The sequence below is a fragment of the Erythrolamprus reginae genome, chromosome 1, assembly GCF_031021105.1.
Source record: "Erythrolamprus reginae isolate rEryReg1 chromosome 1, rEryReg1.hap1, whole genome shotgun sequence".
In the NCBI taxonomy this organism is placed as follows: domain Eukaryota; kingdom Metazoa; phylum Chordata; class Lepidosauria; order Squamata; family Dipsadidae; genus Erythrolamprus; species Erythrolamprus reginae.
Genome location: NC_091950.1, coordinates 160371159 through 160391072, shown reverse-complemented (window position 1 = coordinate 160391072; position 19914 = coordinate 160371159). Strand labels below are relative to the sequence as shown.

General features: G+C 41.8%; 1 protein-coding gene across 1 annotated transcript in view; it reads right to left on the bottom strand.

Annotated features, from left to right (window-relative positions):
* The window catches only part of LOC139155638 (kalirin), a 292637-nt gene that overhangs the window by 12163 nt on the left and 260560 nt on the right, over nucleotides 1-19914 (bottom strand). Inside the window, exons 46-50 of the mRNA XM_070730921.1 lie at nucleotides 19010-19037; nucleotides 17613-17784; nucleotides 9336-9457; nucleotides 6271-6402; nucleotides 1807-1971 (exon numbers count right to left, since the gene is read on the bottom strand). Coding sequence (XP_070587022.1) covers nucleotides 1807-1971; nucleotides 6271-6402; nucleotides 9336-9457; nucleotides 17613-17784; nucleotides 19010-19037 — 619 coding nt within the window. The remainder of the gene's footprint in view (nucleotides 1-1806; nucleotides 1972-6270; nucleotides 6403-9335; nucleotides 9458-17612; nucleotides 17785-19009; nucleotides 19038-19914) is intronic.

Below are 19914 nucleotides of genomic sequence, written 5' to 3'. Positions count from 1 at the left end.
CTTCTGAGAACTTTGTCTGAGAACTCTGGCTACAGCTGGTAATTATTACCGGGTTACCTTCGCTCTGGGACATTAGCCAACTGATAACACTTTGCTAGATTTGCTTCTCTCTCTGAAAAGACTCTTAAAAGACTTTTACAATATTGGGACTTTTGTATATATTAAAACCTTTTATTAATTAGACAATTTGTGTGCATCTAATTATTGCGGCTGGCACCAGGACATTCATAAATGAATAAAGCAAAGCTCAGTGAAGACCTAGTCTCAACTTTAGACCAGGGTTTTATTAGAAAGTTTGCTTTTCATAACTGCAAATTGTTGCATTAATAACTACATGCCTAAGATGGGATGGTAAAGCACTGAGCTTGTCAATCAGAAAGGTCAGCAATTTGGCGGTGGTTCAGATCCCTAGTATAGGTCTCCTGCATAGCCAGGAGATTGAACTACAGTAGATGACCTTCAAGGTCCCTTCCAACTCTGTTACTGTTAATCTGTTAATAGTGATTAAAATTAACATTAGTATGGACTGAGACTATCTGACCAATTACTGTGTTTCTATGAGATCAGTAAACTACTGCTTTACTGCATTAAATAAAATTGAATACAGATACTATGTTTTACAAGGGTTATCCAGAAAGTAAGTTTACAAAGCATGCAGCTCTCATGAGGAATGTTCATGGGGGAAATTAGTATTACTATCGCTACCTGAATGCTAAGGGTATGAATGCTGCTGCGATGGGTGCCCAAGATTGTGCACGATAGGGTGCCCAAGATTTTTTCAAGTTTTGAATTTTTTGGATGAAGGAGAATGGATATGGTGCCACTGCATTGATTGACGTTTGCTCTCTGGAGTATGGTGATAAGCCCAAGTTTCATCTCACTATACAATTGAGAAAAGCCTCGCCTTCAATCTCAAAATGGTCAAGAAATTCTTGGGAAGCACCGACTCTGACAATTTTGTGCGCTTCAGTAAGTATCTTGGCACGTCCTTAGCATTCAGATGCTCCCTATCAGTGGTGCCATCATCTACCAAAGACAAGTTATTTTGAGTTTGTTGGGGGTTTTTTTTTTTTTAAACCCTCTCTGGAAATACTTATATGTAATACAAGGAACAGTTCTTTGCTCTGCTAGACATCCATTGCCTAAGGTGGTTGGTTCACTCTGCTTAATGATATGAAACCAGCCCCTCTGAGACCTTTTTAAATGAAAATTCTGGGTTTCAGATCTGAAAGAGTGCAGATTGGTTGTGATCTGATTGGAGCATCGCTTCAGGTTGGGTCATTGAAGCTGTCTAATTCAAAGCAATGCCTCCATTCAAATTGCTCTACTGTGATATTTCAATCCATGGGGTGGGGGAGAAAGAAGAATTGATTGTCTTCAATTCAAGACAACCCATCGCTTTAGTCTGCAGAAATGTGAATGGGCAAGGGCCAATTTGACCATGGATGTTGCTTCGCTTTGGAGGGCGCCATCAATCAAAGTTTTGCCAAATCAAAGCACCCTTTTGAAAAGTCTTCAATTATTCACCGGATGGCTACAAGCAAAATAAGTATTATAAACCCCGTGCTGCACTCCTTTCAAAAGACCAGCTGCACCAGCATAGCATGATCTGAACGTAGGAAGACTTGTTAGCATACATCTCTCTCCAATTATTCATAGCAGGCAACAAAATATAAACCATCCAAAGTTCAAACTTTCAGGAAATTTAGTTTCTCAACAAAAGACTCCAGCCTAGAACTCTGAAAGGTTATGTTAGTGGAATTTTCCATTCTGAAAGTCAGCTCTCCTTTGTGAATACAGCCTCACCGTATTCTGGGAGTTTCACAAATTCAGAGGCCTCGCTGGGTAAGCTTATTCCCCAGGGATTGCTGGCGCTGACCCGGAACTGGTATTGACAGCCAGGCGTGAGGTCTTCAATAACGAGGTAGGTGTCCAAAGTTGAGGCAACAGACTGCTGCCAGACCTGGGAGCCTGTGTGGTATGAAGAAAGAGAAGAGACAAAAGAGAGAAAATAACCCACGTTGAAATGTAATTACACGTTCCCTTCTTCCTGACATAGATGACTAGCCTTCAATCGCAGCGGGTTAGAATGCTCTTACAACTTGATCCAGAGGTGGGCTGCTAAGGTGGAACGGTGATGTGTGTTCACCCCCGTGGCTCTGAGTGCTAACAGAGTCCAATGCAATGATGCTACTGCACCTGGGCAGGTAGCAAAATCATGCGCGGACATGCAGGTGCACCAGAATAGAGTAGACTAGAGTAGAGTAGTCTAGAGTAGATTAATAGAGAAGAACAGAACAGAACAAACAGAACACTCTTTTAACAGAAACATGAATATGTTAGATTTATAAATACCACATTGCATATCTAACATCAACACAATTGAGAGAGTCCAGAAATATTTCACAAGAAGAGTCCTTCATTCTCTTCTCGCAACAAAATACCTTACTCCGCCAGACTTGAAATTCTTGGTTTAGACAACTTACAACTCCGTCGTCTCCGTTCCGACTTAATTATAGTTCATAAAATCATATACCAAAATGTCCTACCTGTTAACGACTACTTCACCTTCAACCGCAACAACACACGAGCACAAAATCAATATAACTAAATGTCAACCGCTCCAAACTTGACTGCAAAAAATACGACTTCAGCAACAGAGTAATCAACGCCTGGAATGCACTACCTGATTCTGTGGTTTCTACTCCTAACCTCAAAACCTTTAACCTTAGACTATCTACAATTGACCTCTCCCCCTTTCTAAGAGGTCTGTAAGGGGCGTGCATAAGCGCACCACTGTGCTTACCGTCCCTGTCCTATTGTCTTCTTTTGTTACTTTTTATCATTACTTATCTAGTGTTTTATTTGTACAAAGTATCACCCTATAATTGTTTGACAAAATAAAATAAAATAAAATAGAATAGAATAGAATAAAATAAAATAAAATAAAATAAAACAAACAAATAAATATGGATGGAAGACCAGGCAAAGATAGGCTGTGGTAATTCAATGTAATTCTGTCGTGAAGGGAGACATGGAGACAATTGAGATGCATGTGCTTAGTGATACTAAGGGGACTATTGTAATTTCATCTCCAGTTTTGCTGAAATCCTTCTGACAAAATTTTTAGTATAGAAAGCTGAAGAGTGATAGGAATGATATTAGGCAATGCAGCTTGAACAATGCTTGTCATTTATTGAGAGACATCGGATATTTGACTTTTTGGGACTTTTGATGTATGGTGTTCACGTGCCACACACTGGAAATACAACAAAATGGAAAGTAGGTGAAAGAAACACAAGAATGAAGGGCAACTGTTCCTTAAATAAAGATGCCACAGTAAGGTAACAATTCTCGGGTTACTAAATTGTAAGGTGCAAGATGTTTGGTGTAGAAGATCTCCCCACACCACCTCACCCCCACCATTTCTTTCTAGAGTTATAGTCAATGGACTGAAATCAAGCAATCAGGCCTAGATATTGTCAGATTATACAGTAGTGGCCAAAGCTCATCAGATGGTTTTGCACACCTGCAAGAGGGGAATAACAACTGGAAATGAGGATGCTAGACTTAATCTAGGTCAGGGGTGTCAAATTCATAGCCTATGGGCCAGATGCATCACATGCTGGCCATGACAACCCCAAGCTTAGCGAAGGGGGGAAAAGTTGCGATGTATCATATGACAACATGTCATTGCGAATTTGACACTCCTAATCTAGGTGCTTAGCTTTTCAGAAGGAACTTTCGCATTAGTGAAGCTTCCTTGGAGTTCTGAGACTTTCATAGTCAGCACTAGAATCCATTGCCAACTTCAAGAGTTTGTGGTCCTGCAATTGTTCTTTTATTATTATTCTATCCTTTCGTTAGTGAATTGAGAGCAAAAGATATGAAGGGGAGGATGAGCAGTTAGTGCTACCACTTATTCTACTCGGTTGCCTTCTTTCCCTCTTCAGACAGATACAGAGCAGGGGTGGATTCTAACTTACCTCACTGCTAGTTCACTTCCTCCCGTGCCACATGGCTGTGCATCATGGGTCCGTGCTTGCTTTGTGCATGCTTGTGTACAGTGGCAAAAAAAGAGCTGAAAACAAGATGGCACCGCATGTGCGGTGCCGGAAACTCAGCTTCTGCGATGAGCAGAAGAAGAAAAATGGCGGCGCCCATGGAGCAGCACCAACTGAATCAGTTCTATGATGTCATTGTGACATCATCAGTGGTTGCTACCAGTTCAGGCAAACTGGACTGAACCGTGAGGAACCCACCTCTGATACAGAGGTTTAAAACTTAGAGTAAACTCTCATTACCTTTGCCTGCTTTAGATACCATTTGTCCTACTTGCAGCCACAGCAGAAAGGAAGAATAGTAGAGTAAAATCTACCAGTACTTATGGTTGTCACATTACTCTCATTTGTTCAACAACAGTCCAAAGTTACGATGGCTTTAGAAAAAGGGACTTATGACCTATATTTGCATTTATAAACATTACAAATTGTACCACCACCTGGTCACATGATTGCAATTTGGGCACTTGGTAATCAGCTCATATTTATGGCTGGTTGTAATATACTGCAGTCACATGATAGTAATTTTGCAATGTTTTGCCAGAAAAAAAAAGCCAATTCTGGAAGTTGTATTATTTTAACAACCGCGGGATTCACTTAATAACCACTGAGACTTGTTTTACAGTCGTAAAAAAAATGGTTGCAACATTGGGTCTGATTCCATGATGACTCTACTTACGACTGAAATTCCAGTCCCAATTACATTCGTAAGTTCAGAACTACCTAGTATAGCAATTATGGCAACTCATCTTTCTCTGGCTTTAACAGCTGTGCTAGATGGTGCTAATACAAATAGTCAAGATTTATGGCCATGGAAATTTGCCTATAACCAGTGTTGGGCAGCAGCCGGTGTGCTCAGGTGCTCCGTCCTGGTAGGATTTCTGGGATGCAAGCTCAGCTGCCCCCCCCCCCCCAGGCACCCCTGTGTTAGATTTGGCTTCAAGCAAAATCTTGTGGTAGGAGGGTCACGCGAGCGTGATTTTGGCAATGTTCACTGATTTTTTGGTTCTGCACATGCACTGAAGCAAAAATATCGGTGAAAATTGCCAAATTCTCGCTCAAGCGTGAATCCTGACTCAAGATTTTGCTTGCTGTGCATATGCAGAAGCCAAGTCTCATGCCAACATTCCATTTATTTATTTATTTGTTTATTTATTTGTTTATTTATTTGTTTGTTTGTTTATTTATTTATTTATTTATTGGTTGGTTGGTTGGTTGGTTGGTTTTGTATGCCGCCCCTCTCTGGAGACTCGTGGCGGCTAACAGCAACAATAAAACAGTACAATAGTAATCTGATATTAGAAATGATTAAAAAATCCATTAATATAAAACCAAACATACATACATACATACCATGCATAGAATTGTAAAGGCCTAGGGGGGAAGAGAATCTCAATTCCCCCATGCCTGATGGCAGAGGTGGTTTTTAAGTTGCTTACGAAAGGCAAGGAGGGTGGGGGCAGTTCTAATCTCTGGGGGGAGTTGGTTCCAGAGGGCCAGGGCCACCACAGAGAAGGCTCTTCCCCCTGGTCCCGCCAGGCGACATTGCCCGTATGCGCCCATAGTGGTTTCGGAGGGCACACCGGTAGGAGGTAAGATGAGGTCCCTTCACTGCCTATAACTCATAATGGGCAGGCAAAATTTTTACTGCCACACTGTGGGTGTGGCTTATTTTGTAGGCGTGGCTTTATGGTCATGTGACTGGGTAGGAGTGGCTTGGACGATCATTATCGTTCAAGTGAACTGCTATTGCCGCACGATGCCTTTTCATCTCAGCTTCACGAGGGGAAAAAGTCTGCAGCCCAGACTGCTTCGGCACGGTTCAGCTCTCTTGGTCTTGGGAGGTGGCCACGTGAGGCTGGAGGGGAGCCAGGCAGGAGAGAGGGAAGCTTGTCTGAGGCCAGGAAGGAGGAAAGAGGTAAAAAGCGAGGAGTGCACATCAACAGCAGCAGAGAAAAAAAGGGAGAGCCAATCTGAGACCGGTAATCCAGGAAGTTACTACCACTGGTCAGCTGGACCTGTGCATGCAGCTTCATTTCCGCCAGTGGAACTGTGTTCTACCCCGTCCTGCTTGCTGCCCACCCCTGCCTCTAACCACAGTGAAGGGGGAAAGTGTGACTGTGTGAACTACAAAATTCAGTGGTGAAATAAATATACAACAGGTACACAATTCAGATTTCCCCATGCAAAAGCCTCACAATGCTTGCACCTTCTTCTCTGTACTCGACTGTGTAGCCTGAAATGGTACAGTTGCCTGTGCTGGATGGAGGCAGCCAGCGGAGAATCACTGAAGTGCAACTTCTTTCCTGAGCAATAGGGCGATTTGGGGCAGCTGGAACCCCTGGGACGGGAGGGGGGTGGAGAGAGAAGAAAGAAACAATTAGCAGTTGACTAGAGGGAAATTTTGCAGTCCCAGTTAGGGAGCAAACAGCAAACAGATTTACTATCATTTCCCCCCCCCTCTTTATATTCTTTTGCTGAAACAAGAACATCTGAAGAGCAAAACAACAAAGGGAAAAGAAAGTCATGGGAAAAGAGTTAATTTCTCTCCTAGAAGTGTTGCTTTAATCCAGGTTTTTTTTAAAGAAATGTAACCTGCAGGACAGAATAAATTTCTGATTTAACACAATCTAATTTTTAAAATGCATTATTTTTAGAGCAGTCTCATGTAATTGCTGATTGCAACTAGTAATCTCTATCATCCTAGATATTGGAAAGTTGTAACTTATAAATAAATGCTGTAAAACAAGGAAAATGGAGAAGGCAAGCCTCCAGCAGATGCCTAGTGATTGATATGTTTTCCTGTTATATATTATGTGTCTGTGTCAAGTTATTATCAATCATTGGGTACTCTGCTGATTACATTTTGTTCTAGAAGTATAGCATACATGAAGGCTGATCCAACTATTTAAAGAAAAAGTGATTAATCCTTTAGAGCAGTCTAATCTTAATAAATGTATGATGTTTGTTCTCTCAGAGTGGGGGAATTCTGGGAGTTGAAGTCCACACACCTTAAAATTGCTGAGGTTGAGAAAGTTTTAAAGTTTACGCCTTTGGAAGGAACGTTATGTAATGGATAGCTCATGAGATCTTGCAGTCTTCTGTCGATTGCTAATGTAAAGATGTATGGGTGTGGAAAGGTGGAGAGTCACCGAAATTGGCAGGTGAAGCGAGAGATTAAACTTGTCCTGTATTTACTAATGCTAGAACATCATAGAAAGAAAAGTGCTTTTTCATTGACAATAATCTGTGTAAATGTACCTCAAAACAATTTTGCTTGTGACAACTGACACGTCAGCCTTTCAAAGTGTGTGTGTGTGGGGAGGGGGGTCATGAAAAGGAAGAATTTAAACCTGCATTTGATAACATGCAGTTTCAAATGGCACGTGCTGAAAAGTCTCTAAAGTAGGGCTGTCAAACTTGTGGCCTGCAGCCCGGATGCGTTACACGCTGGCCAGGGCCGTACCCTGTTTAGCGAATCTGGGGAAAGTCACGGCATGTCACCTGATGATGCACTTTGCACCCCTGTTCTAAAGTCTCTAAAGTCTCTATGTTTCTAGTATAAGGGCAGGCTAGATGGACCAGGAGGTCTTTTTCTGCCGTCAATCTTCTATGTTTCTATGTTTCTATATCAGTGGCTCCCAACATGGGGGGCAGTTTGATTTTTAATGCGGGCAACTGGAACTTGTTTAAACCAAGGTAATGGCCTTTTAAGCTTCCTCCATGTAAGTAGTTCACTTTTCGAATAAGAAATATATGTGATGGGGAGGCCTCAGGATTTTAGAGATGGCCAAAAAAAAGGTTGGGAACTACTACTCTATATGTTCACTCCCTTAGTGTGAGTTCTGATTAGGGGTGAAATGCTCCTGGTTTGGGTGTGCCTATCAGTCATCAGACAGCCAGTCGCGAAGGCAGCATGAGGCTCTGCCCACCCACCCAGATGCTGCCATTTGGGTTCTTTTAACTTCTGCGTATGCACAGAATGCTTTGCACGTGCGCAGATGGAACCCAAATGGCAGCATCCAGGGCAACCGGCTCTCCCATGACCAACAGGGATGAGCAAACTGGGAGCATTTCATCCTGGCTTCTGATAACTATATTCGTAGATTTGGGACAGCAATACAGACTTGGTTTGCCATACCTCCTTCTAGGATTCAAGTTTCAGATGTAATCGTCATCTTAGACATGGCCTCCTGGGCTTCCAGCCACATCTGTATCATCTCACATTTCTCAGTTTTAAGGGGTATTAGTTAAGGTCAAGGCAGGGTAGTGGCCCTTTATTGTGGCTATAAAATTTGAATACGTAGAGAAGATTAAAAATCCTTTCTATCTCAGGCTTCTTCAGTCATAAGTCCTGTTGTGATTCCGTCTGAGGCCCCTCAGGGAACGGCTGATCCTCTGCCGGCTTCCTGCTCAGAGGGGGAGGATGAGGAACAGGAGGTTCAGGCAGACGGGGAGGAGGAATCTCAGGCTGAGGGAGAGGGAGGACAGCCAGAGTCCCCCGAGGGGGAGCTCTCCCCAGCAAGCAGCCTGGATTCCTTAGATGAAAATGCACAAGCAATCATCGATCTCCGGCAGAGAAGAGCAACACAACGAAGGGGACAATTAGCCAGGTACTTTCAGCACTAAAGAGGCAACAGCTGGGTTTGGGTGTGGTGCTCTCTGGAAAGGCTGAAAAGGCAGACCCACCCTTCCTGGCTTGTGGAGTATTATCTTTGGGAGTCCTGGGACCTGGCTGTGATCTTTGGCGTCTTGGAATTCTGGTTTGTGACTTTGAATACTGAAACCTTGGGGGAAAAAGGTGTGGGTCTTATTCTCTACAGTGGTGGGTGTGCCAGCAAGAAGTCTGCTGTATTGTCTGGCCGTCAGGACTCTGCTGTGAAGTCTCATAGCCTGCCTGTTGGGAAGAACAGGTTTTTCTCTGTGTTTATTTTTCAAACTATAAAGTGCTTTTGCTTTTACCAGCGTGTCTGGCTGCTTTTTCCAGTTGGTGTTGAAGTCTGGGGGCACCCAGACAGAACAAGTCCAAGATGAGAAATCATATAACTCGTTATTTTCTTTTAAAAAAATTGCATGCTTGTTGACACTTGCAGAGACCTATTATTAATGCTTACTACTATACCTGGGGGAACCTGCCCTTTGTTTGACCTATTACTTAGTCATCCTAAAACACCAGGATTAAAATCAATACCATTTCACCAAGCAAACCTACAAAAAGGTTTTATGCAATGGGCCTCATGTACTTAGTTTATAAATTAAAGGAAAATTCATTACCTTGTACTTTGATTGTTGCTGATGTGGATGCTGTCCCAAGTTCATTTGTGGCCACACAGGTGTAAATGCCGCTGTCCTGAGGCATCAGGTTGCAGATCTTTAGGGTAATGTCACCTGATTCACTAGAGGGGAGCAGAGGTCAAAAGGTTAAATTGAAATTCTGTCAAGTGGCTTCTATCCCACAACTTAACCGTTTCAGTGTTTCTGGTAACTAGAGTTATAGGTTTCAGATGGGTGACTATACAAATCCAATCCAATCCATCAATCAATGTCAATTGATCTGGAAAGTGAGAACCATTGGAAAAATAGACAAATATGCTCTTTTCATTGAGTCCATGGACATTAGCCACACAAAAGGATAGAAATAATATACTAATGGATATTGGTTCACACTGCTCTGTTTAAAGATTGCAATTGTGATTGTAATGATTGCAAAAATGGAACGGTTTTGCACTATAACTATATAGGTTATTTCTAATGTGTAGATCAAGAGTTAGAATTTGGAACCTATGTAAAGTAAGGTTCTTGTTACTAGTCTCTCTCCTTCAAAGGATTTTTTAAAAATATTATTTTTTAAAAAATAGGAAGCTAACATTTGGATTAAAAAAAACCCTAGCCATGAATAACATCTTTATTGCCAATAACGTTCCTTAGCTCCATGTAGACTTAGGTCACAGTGGTTTTCAACCTTCCTAATGCCACGACCCTTTAATACAGTTTCTCATGTATTAAATTGTTTATTAAATAATAAAATTGTTAGGAAACTCAGGGGTAGGTTCTAACTTTCTTCGCTGCTGGTTCGCTTCGTCCTGTGCAATGGGGCAGCAGTGCCAATTTTTTTTAAAAGATTGCAAAAAAAAAAAAAGCTGAAAACTAGATGGCGACACATGCACAGTACCAGAGATTCAGCTTCTGTGCATGCTTAGATGTTTGTTTGTTTTTTGCAGTACAGTGTTCCCTTGACTTTCGCGGGTCCGACATTCACGAAAAGTCTATACCACGGTTTTTCAAAAAAACTAATTAAAAAATACTTTGCGGTTTTTTTTCTACACCATGGTTTTTCCCACTCATGATGTCATACATCATAACCAAATTATTGTTAATAAATAATTATATTAATGTTGTGGTTAGCTCTGGCCCAGCTCCTGCCCCAAGGAATGTGCAGGTTAATGTGAGGAAAACATCCACATGCCGCAGGGCTGTTTTGCTCCCGATGGAATCTGCCGACGAAGCCTCCTCTGACCAAGGAAGTGTGAGTGACAGGGAAGAGGGGAGTTTGGCAGACAGCCTAGGAGGAGATCAATCATCTGTATCATCATTGGATTCTGAACAAGAATTAATGACACATCCACGCATGCGTAGAGTGATGCATAGGAGACAACAACTGAAGGATTATTACAAGAGAAAATGAGGCCACCTGTGGTTGGGTGGGCCTGCTGTAATTAGTGCTACAGATAAAAGTGCAACCTGGTTTTTTAGCCTCATGGCAGTTTATCTGATTCATTGTTTTGTCAAGATCGTGGGTTTTGTGCTCTTCAAGATTGTGTGTGGACTCTCTGGACTTTAGAATTGGACTCAATTTCCCAGTTATTGAGTGAGCAATTATATTGCATTTAACCTATGCCTTGTGTGTACCAGAAAATCCCTTTGACATTTAAAAAGGGAGCTGTTTCTCTTTCTAAAAACTTTTGGGGTTTCCTTTTGTGTGGTGTGTGTCTTCCTGGACTAATTACCCTGTAATTATGGGCGGTTGAAACACACGGGCAGAACAATTAATAAATATCAGGATCATTAAGTATCGTCTTCAATGGTGAGTACCAGTAATAATGGTGAGTGTTCTGCTGGCGTGTCCCAACCGCCCGTAATTACAGGGGAATTAGTCCAGAAAGACACACACCACACAATAGAAGGAAAACCAAAAACCTTTATCAACAGAAAAGCAGAAAAAACTCCCTTTTAAATGTCAAAGGGATTTTCTGATACACAGAAGGCACAGGTTAAATGCAATCCAATTTCTCACCCAGTAAGTGGGAAATTGAGTCCAATTCTAAAGTCCAGAAAGTCCACACACAGTCTTGAACAGGGAAACAGCAAAACCATGATCTTGATGAAACTATGAATCATATAAACTTCCACAAGGCTAAATCAGCACACTGCTCTTTTTATCTGTAGCACTAATTACAGCAGCCCCACCCAACCATAGGTGGCCTCACTTATCTCCTGTAATAATCCTTCAGTTGTTCTTTTCTATGCATCACTCTCCACATGTGTGGGTCTGCCATAAGTTCTTGTTCAGAATCCAGGGATAATAAGGAAGATTGATCTCCTCCTGGGCTGTCTGCCAAACTCCCCTCTTCCTTGTCACTCACGCTTCTTTGGTCAGAGGAGACTTCGTCGGCAGATTCTGTCGGGAGCAAAACAGGCCTGTGGCATATGGATGTTTCCACATTCCTTGAGGCAGGAGCTGGGCCAGAGATAACCACAACAGGTGAGTAATAATCCAAAGGCTGTTAAGGGAATGGGAAATTGTAATTTGGGAGTTTAAAGTGTTAGGGGATGTCCTGTGATACTGTTCATAACCAAAAATAGTGTAATTACTTCTGCATCTCTGCTTTGTGATAATTTGACATTCATGGGTGGTCTTGGAACGCATCCCCTGCGAAAGTCAAGGGAACACTGTAGTCTATTTGCATGTGGGTGGACCGCCCTGGAGACAGATAGAGGAGCAGTGTCTAGATTCCTAAGACCATTGGAAATATGTGTTTTCCGATTATCTTAGGCAACACCTGTGAAAGGGTCATTCGACTCCCAAGGGGGTCGCGATCCTCAGATTGAGAACCGCTGACTTAGGAGATAAAGACAATGGGTGGTGGCACATAGAACACTGTTTAGAAGTGTAGTTGCCTACCTAGAAAACAACACCAACAAAAGTGACCTGGAAGTACTAGCATCTTTGAGGCATGTCATCTTCCTTTTTATCCAAGTTATGCTTTGTGATTAGCTGATCCTGTTGTGAATGTACCAATCTTGCCTGCCCTGTTGTGAATGTACCAATTCTCCCAGGCCAGCCACAGAGACAAGATTTCCAGAAAAAAACAAAATTTCACTCATCAGCCCCAATCCTGATCAAGAGATGTTGAAGAACCCATTTCCAAGGTGTTCAGGACATGAACCAAATGATTAAAGTAACTGAACACTAAGATTGCAGCACTTCTATATTTACCCTTTGACATTCGTTTGATGTTTAATCTTCTTTTACAGTTTATCAAAAGTCCTATACAAACATAGTGGTCATATACCCAACAATGGATGATTTACAATAACGTAGGATTATTAAACTTTGTAAATGAAGTTGGGAAGGACGCAATGAAATGAACAGATTGAAAGTTCCTATGGGCCAAAACCAGAATAATGAATCCACCTCCCATACCATCATTGGGGCTGTCCTCCTTGTTCCAAAATTGAAAGTTAAACACACGCAACTGTCAGCAACTTTCAGAGTACAGGCCTAAACTTGTCTGCCTTTCCTGGAATAGGAATAAATTCTTGAGATTGACATAGGGCCAGAAAAACCTGCCATACAGCAATTCTGATCTCTTACAGAAGATATTTCTTCGTAGAGGTGCAAAGGAATTCTCAGGAAATCTTTTCCTTCTTATGAGAATATTCTTATCCAGCTACAGATATTAACAAAGTTGATTAAAATGCACTACGAGGAACATTCCATTAGCAACTGGACAATGGCTTAGCCTACATATCTTAGGACCAGATTACCTATTGGAACGCCTTCTCCTCATGTATCCCAGCAGGTCAGGTCCCACAGGATTGGCCTTTCCCAGGTCTTGCCGCCCAGGCAACGTCATCTGGTGGGGCCAAGGGGAATAGCCTTCTTTCTGGTGGCTTCAACCATATGGAACGAACTCCCCTTGGACATTTGCCCTGTCCCCACTATCCTGACCTTCCAGAAGGCCTTAAAAATTCATCTGTGCCGGCAGTCTTGGGGCTGTTGTGCTTAACATTTTGCTCTGGCTGCTAATTTGCATTTGACTGGGATATAAATGAGTGTGAGTGTGAGTGTATGGTTTTTTAAAATGGGTTTTGTAAATTGTTAATGGAGCTTTTAGATTATTTAATACAGTGGTACCTCGAGATACGAGTTTAATTCGTTCCGGACCTGCGCTCTTAAGTCGAGCAGCTCTTATCTCGAACGACTTTTCCCCATAGGAATTAATGTAAATAATTTTAATTGGTTCCAGCCCTCAAAAAACTCACAAAGTTAGTCTAAATTATGCAAAAAGACATTGCAAGAATAAATGTAACTTTACTTATTAATAAGATGATAAGCTGAGAGCTTTCCTTCCCTTCCTCTTTTTACCCAAAACAATCAACATGGCAAACTTTTATTTTTATTCATTAAACTGTAGTTATTTATTCAACTTCACTGCCACCCAATCCTGTAGAGGGAGGAAAGAAGGGAGGAAGGAAAAGGAAAGCAAGAAATGGAGGGAGGAAAGGAAGGAAGGAAGGAAAGAAAGGAAGGAAGAAAGAAAGGAAGAAAGAAAGGGTGAAGGGACAGGAACAGAGGAAGGAAGCAAGGAAACTTATGAAAGGGGAGAGTAACTTCACTGCCACCCAATCCTGTAGAGGGAGGAAAGAAGGGAGGAAGGAAAAGGAAAGCAAGAAATAGAGGAAGGGAAGGTAAAAGAGAGAAAGAAAAAGAGCAAGAAAGAAAGCAAGCAAGAGAGAAAGAAAGAAAATGAAAGAGAAATAAAAATAGAGAGGGAGAATGAAAGAAATGGAAGGAGGGAAGGAAGGAGAGAAAGAAAGAGAAAGAAAGAAAGCAAGAGAAAGAAAGAAAGAAAGAAAGAGAAAGAAAGAAAGAGAAAGAAAAAAGAATGAAAGAGCAAGAGAGCAAGAGAGAAAAAGAAAGAGAGAGAAAGAAAGAAAGAAAGAAAGAAAGGCAACTTCAAAGAAAGGCTCACTGAGCATCTCTCACTCTCTCTCTCTTTCTATCCCTCTCTCTTTCTCTCCCCCCTCTCCCCCCCTTTCCCTCTCTCTTTCTCTCTCTCCCTCTCTCTTTCTCTCCCCCCTCTCCCCCCTTTCCCTCTCCCCCCCCAGGCCGGCAGCGATGTTTTAAAACAGCCGCGCCGTTTGTGAGCTAACTCCTGAGGTGCGGAAGTTCGCCTTTGGCGTTTGGGCCACTCGGAATGTGAAATTCAAAACAGCGTTCGGATCCCCCCACCCCCAGCAGAAGCCAAGGACCCCCAGAGTGGGGCGGCAGGGGAGGCGACCGCCTCTCCACTCACCAAGTGTCGGGATACGAGCCGAGAAGAGCCGGGCTGGCTTACTTTCCTTCCTTCCCGCGCTGATGCAGAGCCACTCGAACAAAGCGTCACGCCCCCCTGACGCTTTTGGCGGCAAAAGAGCCCAGTGTCGCTTCGGAAGCCGCCGAAAGCATCAGAGGGGCGCGACGCTTTGTTCGAGTGGCTCTGCATCAGCGCGGGAAGGAAGGAAAGTAAGCCAGCCCGGCTCTTCTCGGCTCGTATTGCGGAGAGGGGCGGCATACAAATCCAAGTAATAAATAAAATAAAATAAAAAAATGTCTCTCCTCTCCCAGCTCTTATCTCGAGTAGCTCTTAAGTCGAGCAGCTCTTATGTCGGGGTTCCACTGTATTGGACTTTTTGAATCTGTTATTGTATTTTGTATTTTTTATATGTTATAAGCCACCCTGAGTCCTCGGAGAAGGGCGGCATATAAGTCCAATAAATGAGTAAGTAAGTAAGTAAGTAAGTAAGTAAGTAAGTAAGTAAGTAAGTAAGTAAGTAAGTAAGTAAGTAAGTAAGTAATTAAGTAAGTAATTAAGTAAGTTAGTAAGAAAGTAAGTAAGTAAGTAAGTAAGTAAGTAAGTAAGTAAGTAAGTAAGTAAGTAAGTAAGTAAGTAAGTGTTGTGGTTGGCTCCGGCCCAGCTCCTGCCCCAGGGAATGGGGAGGTGGATGCAGGGGAAACTTCAACATGTCACAGGCCTGTGTTATTGCCGACAGAATCAGTTCAGAGTTTAGTTTCCTTGGTGAAGAAGAAGGTGGGAGTGACTCGGCAGAGGAGGGCTTGGCACACAGCCAAGACAGTCAATCTTCCTTATCTTCTATAGCTTCAGATGATGACATGTTGGACCCACGCAAGCGCAGAATTATGCGTAGAAGAGACCAAGTAAGAACATATTACAGGAAATAAGTGAGGCCACCTGTGTTTGGGTGGGGGTCCAGTAAGTAGGGCTGCTGCTATAAATAGCAGCATGTCAGTTTGGCCGTTGTGGAAGAATATCTGATCGCAGTTCGTCCGGAATCTTGTGTTGTTTGGACTTTGTTGCTTTTTCACGCCTTGGAAAACAAAGCAGAGCAACGTGTGTGTGTGTGTGTGTGTGTCTCACTTCCTTGGAAGAAGAAGGGGTGTGAAGTTTCTTCACAGCTGCTAGCTAAGTACTTAATGACTGCTTAAGGGAAACTGTACAGACTACCCGGTTGTTTTGGGATGAGTGCTCTTTGCAATACAAAAAGAGTGCTTTGTTTATTTTGAATTTTGTGATAAAGAACATTGTTTTGAACTTTCAAACGTGTGTGTGTCTGAAATTTGTACCCTTAAATTTTTGGGAGGCTCCTATCAGAGAGCCTGGCAAAACAGTAAGTAAGTAAGTAAGTAAGTAAGTAAGTAAGTAAGTAAGTAAGTAAGTAAGTAAGTAAGTAAGTAAGTAAGTAAGTAAGTAAGTAAAAAGATATATACTGTATCATATTTTCAGGAAGCTATATGGATCAAATCAATTCTGATTTGGACTTTTCTTTGAATAAAGTGTAAAAATGTCCTTGAATTCTTCTTGATACAGGACATACACCAAAGGCGGATTCCCATCTCCTGCATGTGCGCGCCCCAGTGTATTTTTGCTTCTGTACATTTATTTATTTATTTATTGGATTTGTATGCCGCCCCTCTCCAGAGACATGCGCAGGAAGCAAAATCTTGTGAGGGAATGTGTGAGATTTTGGCAGTTTTTTTGCTTCCATGCATGCGCAGAAGCAAAAAAATAACCGAAATCTCTCATGAGTGTGCATCCCCTCGCGAAATTTTGCTTCCTGTACATTCGTAGAAGGAAAAATGCACTTATTATGATTTATTATCAGGGGTGGGCCTCAAAATTTTTAGCAAGGAGTTCTCTGCCCGGTTGCTGTGTGGATGTGGCCATGGTGGGCGTGGCCTAGTTGGCCTCCTGCATTATAACAGGAGGGTCATTTTTGCTTCTCCTGGGTTCCAAAAGCTTTCTTTGAGCTTCCAGAGTGAATGCAGCCGCCCCAGGCTCTGGGGCCTCTCTGGAGGTAGGAAACAACCTGTTTCTGGCCTTTCCGAATGTTCGGTAGGACAATTTTTCACCCTCCTTGAGCCTCTGCGTGGGTCTTACCTGCATTCAAAACAGGCCATGTGGGCACTCCTGGGAGGGCCAGGGTGAGCGGCGCCAGCCAGTAGTGGGATTTGGGGGTTCTCTGCACTGCACAGAATCTTAGCTAGATGTTCTCTCGAACCCCTGCACACCCCCAGCAGCCCAGCCCTGCAAATTGTACAGTTTGATCGAGAAGTTGATTAACGCGTCTTTTAACAAATAAATGCTCTTTGTATTTTAATGAAATACAGTACATTATGAAAATAAATATGGGCTTTTATTTCTAGGATAAATGAGATGAATGACTATCTGAATGACTATCTGATTTCAGTCTGAAAATCAGAACGGTTTTTTAATTATTTATTATTTATTTATTAAATTTTTTTGCCACCCTTTTCCTTGGACTATATACGGTTTATGAAATTAACTTTCTTTATTAATTACAATTATACACAGGGGTGGGCTCCAGCCGTAATGCTAAATTGGGCTCGCTGTGCTTGTGGGGCTAGTGCGATTTTGCTTCTGCATCTGTGGAGATAGCAAAATCACATGTGGAGCCGCAGGTGTGTCCATGTTTCGGCATGCAGGGAAGCAAAAGCACTGTGCTGAAACACGGGCGCACCTGTGGCTCCATGCGCGATTTTGCTACCACCACAGGTGCAGAAGCAAAATCGCACTGGCTCCGCAAGCACTCACGAGCTGCGATGGTGAGCCCAATTTAGCGTTCCAGCTAGCAGCCCCCCCCCCCCGATTATACAGATTTGCTATATTGAGTATCTTGCTATATTCAATAGCCACCATAATTCATTTATTGTTTCAGCAGAATCCTGAACATAAAGATTGAACATACCAGGAGGTCACTGTAACAGCAGCAGTGCTGTTGTCATTGTCAAGCATGTTTTGATCCGGTCCTTTCCAGGTGATGGTTGGTTTTGGCCGCCCACAGACTTTGCACTGCAACATTACGGTATCTCCAAGCAAGCAGGTGATATCCACTAAGGGCACGAGAAACTCAGGAGCAACTGTAGTAAATGCCAGAGAGACATATCAAATTAACAAGAGACATCAATGATTTCGTTTGAAATAATAATAATAATAATAATAATAATAATAATAATAATAATAATAATAATTTATTAGACTTGTATGCTGCCCCTATCCAAAGACTCCGAAATGCTGAAACAGCTGTCAAGCAAGGAGTTGTGTTTTTTGGTCCAAGAAAATTCCTGCTCCATCAAAAGTGAAAATAGGAAAAATATTTATCTTTCTTCTCATTTCTGAGGCATGTTTTCAGAAATGGGGAAAAGAGATGGCCTCAAAGACTTCCACAGTTTATTTTTACGTGAAAGGACTGCCCTTTGCTTGCAGTGCCGCTGCGGCGTCCTTTTTTATAAAAATAACAATGTTTATTTTTACGTGAAGACCTCCCTTTGAAGGAGCTGGGGAATCCCTCCCACGAAGAGATTCCGGGGGCAGAGCCTTGATATCACCAGCAGGTTGCTAAGGACACCAAGGTGATCACTTCCTGGATTCCATGGAATCCAGGAAGTGATCACCTTGGCGTCCTTAGCAACCTGCCGGTGACGTCAAACCTCTGAACACCGAACGCGACCCCGAACTTTGCCCGAAGTTTCAAAAAAATTCACTATTTGCTACACAAGTCTTTCACTGATGTCGAAATAGAATTATGGGATACATTTTCCAAATTTGGTTTTTATCTTTGGCATTTCTAGATTCCTGGTTTTCTTGTTTTAAAAGGTGTAAGCAGCCTGGGTATTTATATTTTAATGAAAAGGCAGGTATAAATTAATTTAATCAATAACAATATTAAGGGCAGATAGCAAGTTTGTATAAATGTCATGCAAAACAACGCGAAAAAGAACCTCATAGTAATTAGAAAACTGTTTAGCTAAAATAAATTAAATAAAATGAATTATAATTCAAACTATTAAATGTGGGCTGAAAAATTTTGGGCACAGTTTTCTGGATCTGTTTTCTGCCATCCTATAGTTTGCAGATTTTAGCAATTCATATATTGTACTTTAAATTATATTGTAGGGAAAGCATAGCCAGTTTAATTGGTTGTTCTATATATTCTTTGGGACCATAGTAAGAATGTACTTGGTACCATGCCGGTCATTACTGAGACAAAATTCTCCAGGGTATGTTTGGGGAAATTATATTTCTCTTTTCATTTTTTAAACATGGAAAAATAAAGACTTGAACAAGCACATGTCTTTAACTCACCTTCTTGGATGAAATTTGGGTTGATGATCTGAAAAATATATACATAGGTACACACACACACAAGAAATAGAAAAGGTTTATTTAATTGATTATTGTAAAAAGAAAATGTTCTCAGCGAGATATGAGTAAGTTTTTAAAATACTGAAAGTATATCCTGAGAAGTCTTATTCTGAATACTATGTTTATTGTAACAGCTCCTTCTGATTTCAACATCAAGATTGGTGGATCTTTCAATTGGCCAGAACTTGAAAAGATTTTAAAAAGAGCAGAAATGAGCTAGCAGTCATGAATGTGTTTGTTTGCTGAACTGTAGATTTATTGCCCAAAATCTTTTTTCTTTCCTCTCATTCACTTCTCATGATCAGCAGACTATCTTCATGAGTGGTTGGGAATCAGATAATTCCTGTAGCTATTGGAGTTCTAAAGATGCTTTTTCAAGAGGCAACTGCAGTTTTTCTTTGAAGATGGTTCGCTTCTCATCCAAGAAGCTTCCTCAGCTCTGACTGGATCAGAAATGGGTTCCTCCCAGTTCAGACCGGTTCGTCCGAACTGGTAGTGACCCATTGTTGACATCACAATGACATCATGGAACTGGTTCGGTCAGTGTCTGTTTGTGGGTGCCGCCATCTTTCTTTTTGATATTTTTTTTTAGAAATTTTTTGGGGGGATGATTTTTTTTCAGTATTTTTCTTCTGCACATGCACAGAAGCCGAGTTTCTGCCCCTGTGCATGCGTTCGTCATCTTGATTTTGGCTTTTTGGGGGGACATTTTTAAATTTATTTTTTTCCATTTTTTTTCTTCTCCTGCAAATGCGAAGACAAGTTTCCAGCACTGTGCATGTGGTCGCCATCTTATTTTTGGCTTTTGAGGGAGGGGGGATTTTTTTATTTTTTAAAATTTCCCC